The sequence below is a fragment of the Peromyscus californicus genome, unplaced genomic scaffold, assembly GCF_007827085.1.
Source record: "Peromyscus californicus insignis strain IS unplaced genomic scaffold, ASM782708v3 Scaffold_4__1_contigs__length_199733344, whole genome shotgun sequence".
Taxonomy (NCBI): domain Eukaryota; kingdom Metazoa; phylum Chordata; class Mammalia; order Rodentia; family Cricetidae; genus Peromyscus; species Peromyscus californicus.
In genome coordinates, this window is record NW_026294562.1 from 13,265,186 (window position 1) to 13,281,565 (window position 16,380).

Below are 16,380 nucleotides of genomic sequence, written 5' to 3' on the forward strand. Positions count from 1 at the left end.
ACAAATGGCTGGAGGTAACAGTTTTACGTATTGTTCACTGTATTAAGTCTTAGGAGCCATTGGCCTTCCCAGATCTTAAGAAACAAAATGAGACATCAAAATGTAGCAGTATAATGGTTAAAAGTTGTTTTCAGATAATAATGCCAAAACAATGTTGAAAATACAAAGTGAACTGGAACTCTCATACTATTTTAGTAGAAATATAAAAGCATTGCAACCATTTGGGGGAAAGTTTAGTTTGTTAGAAATTGTGAGAACTTTTTCCAAAGTGATTTGCCATTTCACATTTTATGATCTGTAACTGTGGCCTCCAGAATTTAGTTATAAGGAAATATATGTGTACACTTAAAGACATTCATAGCAGTTCTTCACAATAGCTTAAAATGCAGACAGTCTAGAAATTCACCAATGAGCATATAAAAATTAGCCACAGGATATTCATACAACAGATAAAAAGGAATATTAATGCATGCATATACAGAGGTACCTATAAAAATATTGATGTGTGACTGTCAAAACCATAAGAGGTGAAACTGACCAATTTGTATTATGTGATTACATTCCTATGATATTCTGTAGCAGGCAAATCTAAGCTGTGATGAGGAGGACTCTGGGATGGGAATTGGCTGAGAACATAAAGGAAACTTGGAGAAGGATAATGATAAGGCATTATCACAGGTAGGCTACCCTAGTGAATGCATTTCAAACTGTAAATACATACTGCAGATTCATACATTCCATTGTTGATACATTTTATATTCCCCAAGGAAGAAAATTTTCAAGAAACTGTGAACCACAGACAATGAATTGCAAGGTTAATGATTTAGAACAAAGCATATAATCTTGAATTTACTTTAAAATAAATTTTTAAAAATCAAGATTAACGGATGTATAGACAGTAATGCAGAGATAGATGCGTGATATTTCTGTAATAAACATAATTTGTGCAGTACACATAAGTTTAGGAAGGAACTACATCCAGTTCCTTGTAAAATTCTGACCATTTTATTGTATATCTGAAATTTTTTCCACAAAATACTAGGTAAAAGATTTTTAAAAGGGATAATACAAATGTGTTTATTTTTCTCTACTCTGAACTATTCCCTCAGGTGGTAGATACCTTAAATTGTCCTTCTGTCCAGTTTCCGGCCCCTTAGCAGTCTTTCCATTGCTCACTACCAAGGCCTTTCCCCTCTGTCCCTAGTTTCTTCTTCAGGAAACCTTCACCATTCCCTTGTCATCTTTGTCAGCTCCAAGTGGGACCTGTGGTCCTCTGCCTTCTCCAGAAGATTCTTCCAAGAATTAGCTGGTTATGGGATTTTGATCAACTGCATCTCCTCTGAGAGAACCTCATTCCCTCCCTTCCTAGCAAATTTTATCTTGTCTTCCTCTGGCTGCTTCCCAATGTCCCAGAGCCAAGGGAGGGCTTAGGGCTGAAGGACAAAGGGAACACATCATCAGAGGTGGGTGAATAGGAGCCATCACAGCAGCCAGTCAGGGCACAGAGCCACAGCAAACAAACGCTGATGGATGGGGATGCTTGGTCTCTGGGTGGCCGGCCACAGACAGGCATCAATGCTAGGTAAATACAGGAGCTAATTCTGTTTTCCAAATTGCTTTTGTTTTTCATCAGCAGTTATGGCAACATGGCTGATTTCACCTTCCCCACAAAGCTGGAACAGTCAACAGGATCCTTAAGTTCTTCATTGGCCACTGATATAGAATGCCCAATGCTAAATTAAATAAAGTATTTTAAGGTTCATTTACTCAAATCTATTAGGCATGCAGACACATTTATTAAGCCAGACCTCTGTTAATCCCAGCAAATTGGCTATTCGGAGACCCACAAACCCAGCAGGCAGGCGCTTGACTTTTCTGCCTCTGCTTTGTCCTAGCTGCAGGGCCAGCTGGCAGTGGGGCCCCTAGAATAATACTTCAGGCCCTGCCTAGGCTTCGGGTTGCATTCCTCATAGTGAAGAGTTCTTCACATGTGACAGGTCACAAATTATCCAACTGAGCCTGGCAACAAATAATAAAAGCTCTGAGAAACTATTTAGTTATAAGATTTCCACTTGACTAATGGACTAGGGAGCTGCAGGGAAATCTCTGGATACAGGCTCCACCACACCAGCAGTCTACACAGTGAGTCATGAGAATGTCGCACATCATAAAAATCTACACAGTTTAAAATGTGCACCTTGATCAAATCTTCCACTGCCAAATTGAACAAACAATGAAATCATTACTCTTGCCTCACTTAAAACCTTCAGTAGATTATGCAGCAATGTATGAAAAGTGCTTATCATATGAAATAAAAAGGTAGAATATATAATTGTGGGCATGCCATGCTGAGAACTATGTAAAAATAACTTAAATATGCCAAAAGCAAGAAAGAAATAAAGCAAAATAGTATTTATAGTTGTGTTATAACTATGGATTGATGTGAAAATTCATAGTTGAAAATGATTTAACATGTATGCACAAATACCACACACACACACACACACACACACACACACACACACACACACACACACACACACGGAGAGGGGGAGAGACAAGGGGGGGATATTTCTGTTGAAGCATCATGTGTTCACGATAGCTCTGTCTAATTTAATTTCTTATCATCTTACCTTAAATATGGATTTTTATGACAAAATTAAAAATATATTTTAAGAAATCTGATCCTTCCACTTTTAAAATTTTTTTCTTCCAATGTCTACCCAAAATAAATTTTCTGATTTGGCTGACTTGATTCACACAGGACACAGCCACTTGCAAGGATTAACTTTTACACCTTGATCTTTTCTTTTCTCTGCCTCAGATATGCTGCTCCTTCAAAGCCAGCTTAGGACCATTTCCATAAGTGACACTCTTTGTGGCTCACAAGGCTTGCATCCATCAATACCTAGGATGCCCAACTTGGCTTATATGTGTATGCTCTGACTGCCTTCCCTTCCTATTCATTTTCCTGGATGTTAAATTCATATTATCAAATAGAATATATTTCTTGAAGGTGACAAATGGAATTTACCCTGCTTTGTATTCCTCACATCTAGTAGGAAAAAAAAGCTTCTGAAAATGATCTATGGAGGGCCTGATACAATTTCATGTCCCCTGCTGATAGTATTGTAGGTATGTAAGCCAACAGCTGAGTCTCAGGAATGCTTATTATTTTCTATTTATCTGTACATCACACATCCACACCAATTATTTTATGTGTTTTCATCTTGTCTTTTCAGACGGAACACAATTTCTTTGAAGGTAGGGATAATGTTGTACATGCCTTTTGCCCCTGATATTAACAGCATCAAAATAAGGACTGGCTACAAAGTTAGAGGGTCAGTTTATTTGTATCAATATTTTTATTTAATTTAACTACCTGAGTGAACTTTCCTACTTCATGTAGTAGGTACACACACACCTTAAACTAACTTCCAAGGTTATCAGCCTAAGTGTCTCCTATAAAATGGGGTTTCTGATGATTAAAAAAATAATGAATATTCAGAAAATAAATCAAATGCTAGGAATAAATAAATTAGAATTAGTTCATTTTAAAGAGTAGTTTGCTAGTCAGAGGGAGTCAAATAGCTCTAAAGTTGACCATACTCACCAAAACACTCAAAAACACTCATTCCTTTTCCAGTCGAATGTGGTGATCATTTGCTAAATCATGGTATAATGTGGCCCCTTTCTCCATTAATGTGTTTCTAGCATGGTGATATCAGAAAGCAGTGAAAATGTGTCTCTTTCAAATGTAGGAAGTAACTGTTTTTTCAGACAGTTATATGACCTGTAGAACCCTATCAGATTTTATCCCTAGATGTAAATGTCATCAGTATATAACAATGTCTGATGTTCCCAAATGCTTAGCTATGTTCTAAGTGATTCATGAGTATTCTTTACTTAAAGCTCATGGCAATAATCAATTGTAGCTATTACCGTTAGTACTAGGACTTGACAGTTAATAAAACTGAAACTCAATGAAAGTAAATGTTTTGACCAAGGGACTAGAACAAAGAAAAATCTGTCTGGATTTCAACCCAAGTTTGTCATTTTCTGAAATTATTTTATACTTTCGCCTTTCAGGTATTGCTAGCTTTGTTCTTTGGAAACAAATATCAACTGGTAATAACCTTTGTGACCTGGGTGCTTGTATATTGTACTCCATTCTTAAACTTGTGGATGGGTATTTCTCAACCAAGGGAATACCTCTAGTGATCAATTAAAAAGTTAAAACTATATTGTCAGTATGCACTTAAAAATCTCATAATATGTCATAACATCTGTATGTGTGAGAGAGATTTCAGTACATAATCCATGATGTTCCCTAACTTGAAACAAAAAGACTTAATAACTCAGGGAAATGTATGTAATTATCAGGGAAATCAAAACCAGAATTTTCAATTTTCAATCTTTTTTTCCATTCATTAATTACTTTTAAATCAAATACATAGAGACCATTATTAGGCACTTAATATTTTAGAATCAGCACTCTAGAGAAAATAGTTATTGCAAAAACATTTTGCATTTGCATCTTTAGTTTCCTGTTGGCTGCCAAGTAAATCTCTATGTTGAGACCAATCCAAGAATTTGCCTCATTACATACAGTGGTTTCTCAGTAAAAATGATAAAGCAAATGTCCATTAACAGAAAATAATTCTCCAAATAGAAGCCAAACTCTCACATTCTCAAAGGAAAAAATAAACTTTCCCCCAGTGATTTTCTCATTCCTCTTTTCTTTTTATATCTCATGATTTTTAAAGAAAAATGACTGCTCAGTAATGCTTAGGGGATAAACATTCCTAGTAATGCAGCATTCTTGTGCTGAGCGTTGACATGTGTTGCATGGATCTAGGGGTCCTGAGTCTGAGATCTGTTTCTTCAACTAATCAAGTGTTTCAACTTGGGATGCTGGTTGTACACTGTGAGAGACTTTCTATTGTACCAAGTTTAGACCTGACTATCTGTTGCCCTTCTCAAAAAAAATCCAGAAATGCAAAAACATTAGTCACCCATATATACAAAGTTAAATTAAAGCTGCTAGGCAGAAATAGTACAAACTGAAAGTCTCCTGGGTCCATGAATCTTTTTCTATCTTTCACCATCATTTCTAATAGATCTAATTCAGTGATATATTACAATGCATACAGTTGGTGACCATATAGTATGTGACATTGAAATATGTATTAGCTTACTTTTTTTTTTTTTTTTTTTTTTACAATAGGCAAGATGAGAGAGTGAGTGAATGACATCTTAGGACAAACAACTTGACCAAGTTCAAATATCCACGATAACCTAAGACAGCCATTCTGGCAACCTAACACATGACTCTAAGTCCCAGGCCCATGCACTCTCTACTGTATCATGCTGTTATCTTATACTAGATTAAGAGTGAGGCACATCCCAGCCTTACCTCTCAGGAGTGAGGATAGAGGTAGAATTCACCTCACCATTCCTAACTAATAACTGAATAGTTATTTATTTTACATCTTGGTATTCAACACTTCCAAATTTGGTACATTGCTTGTATTATTTTTTTAATTGCTGTCTTGTCTTTGCCAAGATAAGCAACGCCAAGGACATAATAGATTTTCAAGGTAAACAAGAGTAAGATGGTTAAAACTGCAGCGAGGATCCAGTGAGTCATAAGGAGCCTTCATGGCTTTGTAAATTTTACAGACAGGAGCTGGCCAGGGTCTCCCATAAATACTGGAGAAATGTGTCTTTGTGCTTCTTTCAGCAAGAGGGGATAAGGGATAATTTCTAGTACATCAGTATACTGTAGCTTTAAAAAATATCTGTCCCTAGAAGAAACTAATAAATTAAAGTCTAACTTGCAAGGGTTTTATCTTAGTCCAACAGTCAAGGGAAAAGAGATACTATCTCAACTCCAACCCAAACTGGCCACCGTGTGTGCACGTGTGTGTGTGTGTGTGTGTGTGTGTGTGTGTGTGTGTGTGTGTGTGTGTGTACTGGGAAGCCCACAATTTTAGGTCATAGGATCCCTAAAAGAATGAGGGAGGTTGGAGGTAAAAGGGCAGAGGAAGGATATGAAGGGATAGGGAGATGAACAGGATCAGGACGCATGATGTGAAATCCCCAAAGAATAAATAAAATGTTTTTAAAAAAATTTCAAAACAGCATTAACAACAGACAAACTCTTGAGATCTCTTAGTTCAATACAGTCAGGTTTCAAGATTCAGAGTGAATATACATAAGTCAATCATTCTATTAGATACCAGTAATGCACAGGTGAAATCTTAATTAAAATCAATGCCATTTGCATCAGCACTACTAAAAATGAAATGTCAGACTTAGCCATAAATCTAATAAGATATCTGCAAGATATGCATATGACTATGAAATTCTGTTGAAAGAAATCAAGGGCTAAGTAAATGAACAGAGAAACATTCCATGTCTATGGATAGGAAGACTCACTACTGTCAAAGTTTTAGATCTTACCAAGTTGACATATCGATGATACATCCCCAATAAAATATTTTGAAAAGTAAACTTTTAGATCTCAACAAACTTATTGTAAGTTTGTATGGAAAAGAAAAAGACCTGTGCAAGGCAATACAATATTAATGTGAAACTGTACTCAGCTTCAGACTTACTACAAGCTTAACAACAATCAAGACAGCATGGTGAAGGTGAAGGAAGAGAAAAGATCAATGAGAAGGAATAGACAGTTACATGTGACCTTTGCCAAAGAAGCAAGGGTAACAAAACATAGCAAAGACAAAGCTTTAAGCGATCCAATTGGAATACTAGGAGAGCTGCACACCCAAGCAAATTAACCCTGCCACAGACCTTACTGCTCAGAGATGAACTAAAATCGATTGCAAACCTAAATGAAAAACACAAAGTTTTAAAAACCCTAGCATATTATGTAAGATAAAACTTGGATGGTCTCATATACAGCAGTGGCATTGTAGATAAACATCAAAGTCACAAAGCACTCCATGACTGATGAGATAGACGTCATTAAACTTCAGTGTCTAAGCTTTGAAAGAGACATTGTCAAGAGAATGCAAAGAGAAATAGGCAGTGATGATATATCTGCAAAAGATGTAAGAATTGTTATGTGAAATATGTGAGTAAATCTTAGAAACAATAAACAGTATGAAGCAAGCATCTTGGTTTTAGAACAATAGACATGCCATCAAACAAAACATAAGCTGGCCAGGAAGCATAGAGCATGTTCTCCACATAATATGTCATCTGGGAAATGCACATTCAAATGAGATACCACCATATTCCTGATAGAATGACAAAGTTCAGAACATAATGCCATCAAATGCTGGGGAGGATAAGAAGTAAGAAAGCTATTCTCCATTGCTGGTGTGAACACAAAGATGCAATGGCTAGAGAGATAGCTTAGTGGCTAAGGAAACATACTGATCTTTCAAAGGACCCAGTTTAAATTCCTAGTACCCACACATCAGCTCACAACCATCTCTAACCCCAGCTCCAGGGAACTCTGATTCCCTCTTCTGGTTTCTATGGTTACTAGGCACTCACATAGTACACACAGATAAATACATAGTACACATAGTACACATCCAGGCAAACATTTATATATGTAAGTTTAAAAAAATCTTTAGAAAAATAAATTGGCTATCAAGACATGAAACAACATAGAAAACATTTAAATACATATTACTAACTGAAAAACATTCCAACTTGTAAACAGAACATACTAATGAGTCTAACTATATGATATTATCAAATGAAAAACTAGAGATCTAATAGCAGATATTGAGAGGAGGGAGAGATGAATAAGTAAATCACAGATGATTGTGGAGAAATGCAACTATTTTTTGTTCCTTACATTTGTTCAAACCCAAAGAATGACCCCTAGATATAAACTTTATATTCTAGGTGATAACAATCTGCTTATAAAGTTCACCAACTATATCAAATGCACCATGTTTATAAAGAGGAAGGCTGTCCATTGGTGGAAGCAGGAAACAGAAATCTCTGCACGCCCCTCTCAAATTTTCCACAAACCTGAAATGCTTTAAAAGTTGTATTTCAGATCCATGAGACGGCTCAGCAGGTGTATGTGCCTGCTGCCTGACAACAGATTTCAATTGCTGGAATCCACATGACAAGTGGAAGGAGAGAAGTGACTCTTGCAAGTTGTCCTCTGACCTCTACACATGTACTGCAGCATGCACCCAAATGAATAAATAAATAAATAAATAAATAACATGCTATTTTTTTTTAAAAATTTAATGTTGCTTTTTAAAAAACAATAAAGAACATTAATGAAATCGATGATCATTCAGCCTAATTTGCAGAATCTCAATACTCAGCACCAGCATCATCAGCAGCAATTTCTGGGAGTATACCAATTTTAGAAGTTCCAACAATTGATCTTTGTACTTGCTTACTCTAAGGCACAGTCACCTCATCACTGTCCGTAAAGCAACTTGTATTTGCAGAACACCTGGCAGGTGTTGATGAGGATTCTTTACATGTCATCCAATTTCATTTCCTGCCCTCACAAATAGATATCTGGCTCATGTTTGACCCATGTGAACTCTCAATCTCAGAGATGCCAAGCAATGCCCTTGCTATTACTCAGCATATCAGTAGAAATTAAAGCAAAGGAATTAAAGCAAAATTGAGTCAATGACACTTTAAAGATTTCAAACAGAAGAAAAAGAGTCTGCAAATTTGTACCATTTCTCAAAGGGCTAGTTCTTTCTAACAATTACTTCAAGTTTTTCTACTAAGGTAAAGACCTGACTCCAGGAAGCATATTTTGTTCAATTCTGTGTGTTCTTATGTTCTTAGCTTCACTGTGTAGCAGTTATTGCTGCAATCCAGTTCCTGCAAAATAACTTACAAACTAGAGCACAGGAATCTAGATTAACTTTGAACTGAGGAGAAAGGGCCAAACCTTCGTGCTATTGCCAAACCACCAGAAGTAGGTAAGGGTCCCCATTTGACTGGGCCACACAACTGCACTGATGTTCACATCCTTGTTTCTTATGGTGACAAATGGAACTCGAAGGTGAACGTGTTCCACTGGACCTAAAGGAAAAAGGGGGAAAGACAGTGTTTATGTTCCCAGAACAATCCATCAACTTTTCCACAGCCTTGACTTTTAATCTCTATCTTTATGCCCATACCTCTAAACAAAAAAACAATGATCACAAATCCTAAAATGCTGGGGTATGTGTGTGTGTGTGTGTGTGTGTGTGTGTGTGTGTGTGTGTGTGTGTGTGTTCTTTAATTGTAGCAGAAGGTGTAACAGGAAATTCAAATTAAGTTTCTGATTTCTTGAGTAACAGATAAAATGAATTTACATCTGGTGAGCCCATCTACCTTGAATACTTATGAACCTCCAGTCCAAGGACAAAGCTAGTTTACTAGACACTTAGCCATTAAATAGGATGATAAACAGCAGTCTGTTTTATTTTTGAGAATTGGCCCATTTTGTGACTTGAAGTCAGTGAATTGTATGGAAGGCTCCTCCATTATCCTCAGTTGCTAATTGGTTTCTGTCCAGTTTAACAATTGGCCATTGTGCCTCATCATCTGGAGGACAAACTGAGTGCCACTCAGAGGCGTGCACGGCCACTTTATAGAGAGGGAGGAACACAGCTGCCTGTGAAGGAGAAGCAAATGTCAGGTTCCCAAATGATAATAATGCAGCTCCTCCCCTTGTCTCCGAAACCATAAACAGCACTGTGCTCTATGCTGCACCATCCAGCAGAGGAATATCCATGAATACAGCCTAGGTGGAAATGAGACTATTCACTTAATCTAAAAGAGAGGAGAGAGAAATACCAACAGAGAATCATTTGTATATTAATTTTACATCTGTAATATTCTGTTTTTAAGACTTATCAGATATTCTCTTCCTGTCATTTGTGACAACATCTATGGGCCCAGATGATACTATTTTAGGAGAGTTAAACTAAGCACCGAGTGATGGGTATCATACAATCTCACAAACATGTGGGATCTATGAGGTCACAAAAGTAAGCAACAGAAAATATTGGCTGTCAGAGGATGACACAGGTGGGTGGGGGAGATGTTGGTCAAAGATATGAAATACATTTTAGAAGTCTATTGTACTCTGATGGAAACCATAGTTAATTACCTGTATTACATTTGGAAAATCTTTAAAAACAAATTTTAAGAGTTCTTACCATTAAAAAAGTAACTTGGGGATATAATGTTTGTGATAATTAGCCTAATGGAGCCACCACACAATTTATGTGTGTTTGAGAAACATGCTGTACATGATTAACATATGATTTCTGTCAGTTTAAAGATAAAATGAAGAAAAAAAATCAAAAGTGTTCATTCATCTATAGCTTGAAAATACTTTCTGCCTACAGCTCTCTGCCCTGACTCCAGACATACGGCACCTCAAGATTCTTTACCAGCACATAATTTCAACCTTGGCACTTCATGTACACACTTGGCTGACACTTTAATTATTTAAATGAGCAAATTTGAATTATTTTTACATGGTCTGCCTGAGGTCAGCCACAAAAAACAAGGTGTGAGAAAACACTGGCAACTTCTCTTCAACATTTTATTTACTCATATTCAGTGGTTAAAGTAAAGAAAATCTCTCAGTGTTTTGTGTTCCTCTGGTCAATGATAGATAGCACACAAGAAAGGTGCTAGCCCAGGAGGGAGAGGAAAATTGTGATGGTATATATCAACACTGCAGAGCCTTATGCCTGGGTCCAGTTCTTCCATTCTTCCCATGTTGGGAAGATGGCTCTTCCACCCTAGAAGCCATTGTTCCTATTTTCACTCCACTCCCCAAGTGGTATGAAGACTCTTCCCAAGCTCCTCATGAGAACCTTAGGATTTAACAGTTTACCCAAACTGTACATGACTGTAATCCTGGAAATCCCTCCCCATCTCTGACACTTGGAAGTCTTGGAGGGCTCCCTGACACCCAAGAAAACAAAATGACTTCCCTGTCCCTAAGATTATATCAGACATGAAATGGGTGGAGCTTCTGTGAATTGACTAACATGGTCCCGTCTATTCCACTTTCAGATCAATTATGTTTGGTCAAAATTAATTACTACAAACAATACCTTAGAGCAGATTTTATTGCGAAGATCCTGAGCCAGATCTTCACTTGAATATGGGGACAGATTATGGAACAGTAAGAAGAGAGCTGAATGGATTGGGAAAGAAAACCTTCCGACACACAGTTTTTCCCCTTTTGATAAAAGTCCAATAATTTGTGCGAAATTGGTTATTATGGGTGGCTAACAACTTCTTTTGTTAGTTAATGGCCCAAGGTGAGGCCAAGAGCAGTTTCCACTGTACTAACTGTCTGGTAAATGCAGCCATGATTGATTTGGAGGGAATTACGCGGACAATAAAAGTCTCAAGGAACATTTCCTCTTTCGTGCACATAACCAACAGTATAAGCCCGTTCCTGGCATATTCTTTTTTCTCTTCTCTCTCTCTCTCTCTCTCTCTCTCTCTCTCTCTCTCTCTCTCTCTCTCTCTCTCTCTCGTGTGTGTGTGTGTGTGTGTGTGTGTGTGTGTGTTAGGATATATTGCTATTTCCAACTGCAGACAAAGCCCCACTCTTGGCTGCATCAGTAACAAGGGTGGCATAAGTCCTTGGACAGAGGAATATAAAGTTATTTTTCTTTCTGTACCTTTATCTTCTTTTTAATTGCAGCAGAAGTATCAGGCAGAAAGGCAAGAGGAAGTACTAATAATTACTGAAACAACCAGTAATGTTTATCATGTGGCAAGCCAGGTGTGAAACATCATGCTCCATACTGTATAGATAAATGTTAACATGCTCCTGAAATTTCCCTCCTTCAGAAAGATCTCTATGCAAGGTTGGCCCTGGACTGTATCTAGGAACTTGGCTTTGAGAGTAACCTTTACCAATAGTTACCTGGGAAGATTGGTTCCCTTGAAAACAATACAGTTTATTCATATCTGCTTTCTCCTAAGAGTTGGAGGTTTGGCATATATCAGACAGATAGGGACTCTGTGACTATCATGAATTTTGGACTCCAAGTCTCTATTAATTTTCTCTGGTAGAAGGCCCCTACATATCATCACTTCTTGTTAAAGCAATCAGCATGCCATATGTGACTGTTTGTGTGTGTGTGCATGTGTGTGCATGTGCATGTGTGTGTGTGTGTGTGTGTGTGTGTGTGTGTGTGGTTTAATATGTGTTTGTATGTGTGTGCATATGTACATGCTTTTAGGTGTGCATATGTGCATGAAACCTAGAGTTTGACATCAGAGATGTTCTTCCCCGCCCGCTGCCTTTGAGACAGGATTGCTCCCTGAACTTGGCACTCATTGATGTGATTAAGCAAATTTGTCAAAAAGTCTCATAGATCCACCAGTCTTCACATGACCCTACCACCCAGTACTAAGAGTACAGATGTGTACCACAACCATAGGCATTATAAGGTTCTGGGAATCCACACTCAGATCATAATGTTTGCCTGGCAGGCAAACTTTACTGACTGACCCCTTCTCTAGATCACACCTTTTGCTTTGCTGAGCTTGCTTTGAATATCTTCTCTGGAACAAACAATGCCCAAGGATAAAATCACGTGCTAACCTCTCTGTTTCCTCCTAGTGACTTACCATGCCTAGGAGTGGTCTCAGGTGCCCCTAGCATATACACCATCCACTGTGATTCCCAGAGCTTCCTTATAATCTATGAGTTAAGATGAGGAATTCACATTTTGTAAGGGCCAAACAGGTTGCACTATATTAGGCATTCAAAAGGGTTACAATCAGGATTCAAACAGTTCAAACTTGAGCCCATGAATAAGGTGCACACAACTCATACGGCTCCTAATCCAATGTTGCTGGAAGAGAGACACTGCACTGGATATATAAGGATCTTCATCACTGTATCTATTTATGACTCATTTTTAAAAATAGCTCTTCTTCAATAGGATGAGAATAACACAAGGGTAGGATCATACTTGCATTGATGACTCTCTAAGTGCCTGGTAGAGTCCCTCACCTACATTAAGAACTCAATAAATATTTCCTGAATGACTTAGTGAATGGTTAAGCATTTCCTGTGTAGTTCATTTCTATTGGTACCCAAACCCTGTGAGGCCAAACAGTGCTTTGACTTAAGCCATTTTGAAGTTGGAATTAATCTAGAGGTTATGTAGTACAGATTGGCACTGTAGCGACATAATTGATCTATAGTCCGAGTTATTTCCTATACATTGTTATTATATACCACTGTTGTTCTTTCCACTAGAAGATAAAATAGCTCACTGTCTGCCAGGAGTTCTTTAGGAATGTGCTATTTACATACAAGAATTTACACAATCACTGAGTTATGAATAGGAATGAGTTTTTCATATCCATTTAAACTCTTTTAAATATGTAATTTTCATTCTATGTGACACATTACTAGAAAGACATTATGGAGTACATGGTGGTCCCTGCTTATCCATTTTCACTTGGCACAATTTCAGTTACCCACAGCCAATTATAGTCTGAAATTATTAAATGGAAAATCCAGAAATGAACAAAAAAATCCTAAATCTTCAACTGCATATTGTTATGAGTATCATGATTAAGTGTTGTACTGTGGCTATGACTGACTGTCCTAAACATAACATGTCATACTTTTATTCAGTATATCCGTGATATATATATATATATATATATATATATATATATATATATATATGTGTGTGTGTGTGTGTGTGTATTATGTATGTATGTATATATACACACACACATATATATGCAGTATCTGTACATAAGCATTAGAAAACAAATGGTATAATCAGGGTTTGATACAACTTGTGGTTTTAGGAATCCTTTGGATGTTGGAATACTTTCTTCATGGATAAGGAAAAGGCTTCTGCTAAAATAAAGGCCAGAGAAGTCTTTAAAGCCCTACATATTACTGATGAGGCATGATAAATCAGTGCTGCCCACATCAACATTCCCTTAGCCCACAATCTAGAAACAATATTATTTATGTTTCAGTTAACATGATTCAAGTTTCCGGACAGATAACACACAAAAGCATCCAGTGCTAACAAAACATCCCAGTTTCTTAGTGGCTGTTTCCACCCAGCAGCAGCCAGTGTCACTGAAGCCGACCACAGCACAACACAAAATTGTGTTTATAATATAATGAACATGAAATAACCTTGGATGTACGAAAATAGTCTTTTAAAACATTCCATTCTTAAAGGCAATTGAAACACGTGCTTTTTAAATCCTGCTTGGGCTCTTAGAACAGAGCCAAACACTTAGTTTGATTTATGTGTTTTTCACCCATGGTGTGAAAAATGAACCTAGGACCATCAACTAGATGGGCTTCCATTTTTATTTACTTTTCAGGAATCTCTAAAGCAAAGGGGAAAAGATGTTTTATCTACATGTGATTATGCATGTACACATTTATGTGCACCAACCTATCAGAATGGTGTTACAAAGTAAAGAACCTTGGTAATGTTACCTTGTAGCATGAATCTTAAAGGGTCTTATTCATAAAAACAAACCTGGGGCCAGGTATTGAAGTGAATGCTGAAAGATCAGAGAAACAGAACCAGCCACAGCTAACCTCACCTCCCCAATTCCTCAGCTGATCTCGTTTCCTCAAAATGGAAGCCTCTGAGTCCTCATTCAAATGGATCTCAGCTAAACTGCTGCTCAAAAGCCTAAAAGCTTAACCAGGTTCTAGTTCCTGGTTCTCATGCCTTATATACCTTTCTGCTTCCTGCCATCACTTCCTAGGATTAAAGGTGTGTGTCACCATGCCTGGCTGTTTCCAGTGTGGCTTTGAACTCACAGAGATCCGGATGGATCTCTGCCTCCAGAATGCTAGGATTAAAGGTGTGTGTGCCACTATTTTCTGTCCTCCACATCTATCTGGTGGCTGTTCTGTCCTCTGACCCCAGATAAGTTTACTAGAATGCACAATATGTTGGGAGACACAATGTATCACCCCATTACCTATACATTTAAAATATGCAATCTATTTCAGCATCATGAAATTAAATTATAATTGAATGTGCATCCCAGTGCTTTGACTTGGATGATTTTAGGAGCCACAATAAACCTAGCTTCAGCTCTACACTCTAGAAAGTGAAAATGCACACCTTTAATCCCAGCACTTGGGAGGCAGAGCCAGGAGGACGCCTGTGAGTTTGAGGTCAGCCTGGTCTACAGAGCAAGAACCAGGACAGGCACCAAAACTACACGGAGAAACCCTGTCTTGAAAAAACAAAACAAAAACAAAACAAAAAAAAGTGAAATCTTGACAGATGGAGTTGCCCACTGGGAAAAGGGGGAGTCGAGGGCTACTCATTGCTACTTACAAACCACGTGCAGGAAGAGGACAGCTGTATCAGAGCCAAGGCTGTTCTCTGCATAGGCTGTCACCTGGAAGATCCCCGCACTCTTGTACACATGCTTGATGCCATCCTCAATGGGGCTGAAATTGGCATAGGACACAGCAATCCCATCCCCAAAGTCAAGCTGGATGTTTGTCCTTTGGAGGTCACCCTGCAAGGAAACAGGAATTGGTCTGGTTCCCTTCACAAGATTCTGTTTGACTTTTATCTGATACTAATTCTCAAACTTCAACACTTCAACCCTGAGAACCTACAGTGCTCTCTCCTTAGTACAAGCTAATATTCATGAAAAGCTGTGGGCAAGGGCTGAGAATCTGCATGTCCAACCTTGGGGCTGCTTGATTTGGTAGGACTCTGGCAATAGTGGTAAGGAAGAGGGTATCCATTATTCTGAAATGGAAAGACCAAGTACTCCAGACCCCTCATAAACATGGCTTAATTCTTCTTCTGTGTTATGATAATATTAGCAATAAAGAAATAGCTAGAACTGTTACATAGTTTCATAACAAGCCAAGCAGTTAGTCCCCTCAACTTTATGTTGTAGAAAGTTTTTATTTGAACTTTGTGCCCATTTCTCTGTGGGATCATATGTGTGTATGAACATTCAGAGTAAAGTAAGTAATGTTTTAGTAATAGAAAGTATTAGCAGAAGAAAGTATTACTGTCCTCACTTTAAAGTGGGGGTAAAATATCATCTACATTAAAGTCACACGGCTAACAGCAGGAAGAACCGAATTTTGAATCCAGATAGCCTACTTCCTATACCAATTCCTTTAATTACCATAATTTAATGCCATAATTTTCATTATTCTTATTTTTGGATGTCTGTTATTTAATTTAAGAGCTATGCTAGTCACTTAACATGTATTAAATACCATCTTTAAAATAACAATAGAGGGTAGATCATTATTTCCACTCTAGAGATGAATCCTGCATGCTATCTAAATTACTTTTGTTTTCTTGCTTAGGGTTTCCTGAAACCTGCCTACGCCACTCTCTCTCC

At 37.7% G+C, this 16,380-nt stretch overlaps 1 protein-coding gene across 1 annotated transcript in view; it reads right to left on the bottom strand.

Moving 5' to 3' along the window:
* The window catches only part of Sorcs3 (sortilin related VPS10 domain containing receptor 3), a 645,896-nt gene that overhangs the window by 20,213 nt on the left and 609,303 nt on the right, over positions 1 to 16,380 (bottom strand). The window contains exons 19-20 of the mRNA XM_052760015.1: positions 15,342 to 15,528; positions 8,915 to 9,048 (exon numbers count right to left, since the gene is read on the bottom strand). Coding sequence (XP_052615975.1) covers positions 8,915 to 9,048; positions 15,342 to 15,528 — 321 coding nt within the window. The remainder of the gene's footprint in view (positions 1 to 8,914; positions 9,049 to 15,341; positions 15,529 to 16,380) is intronic.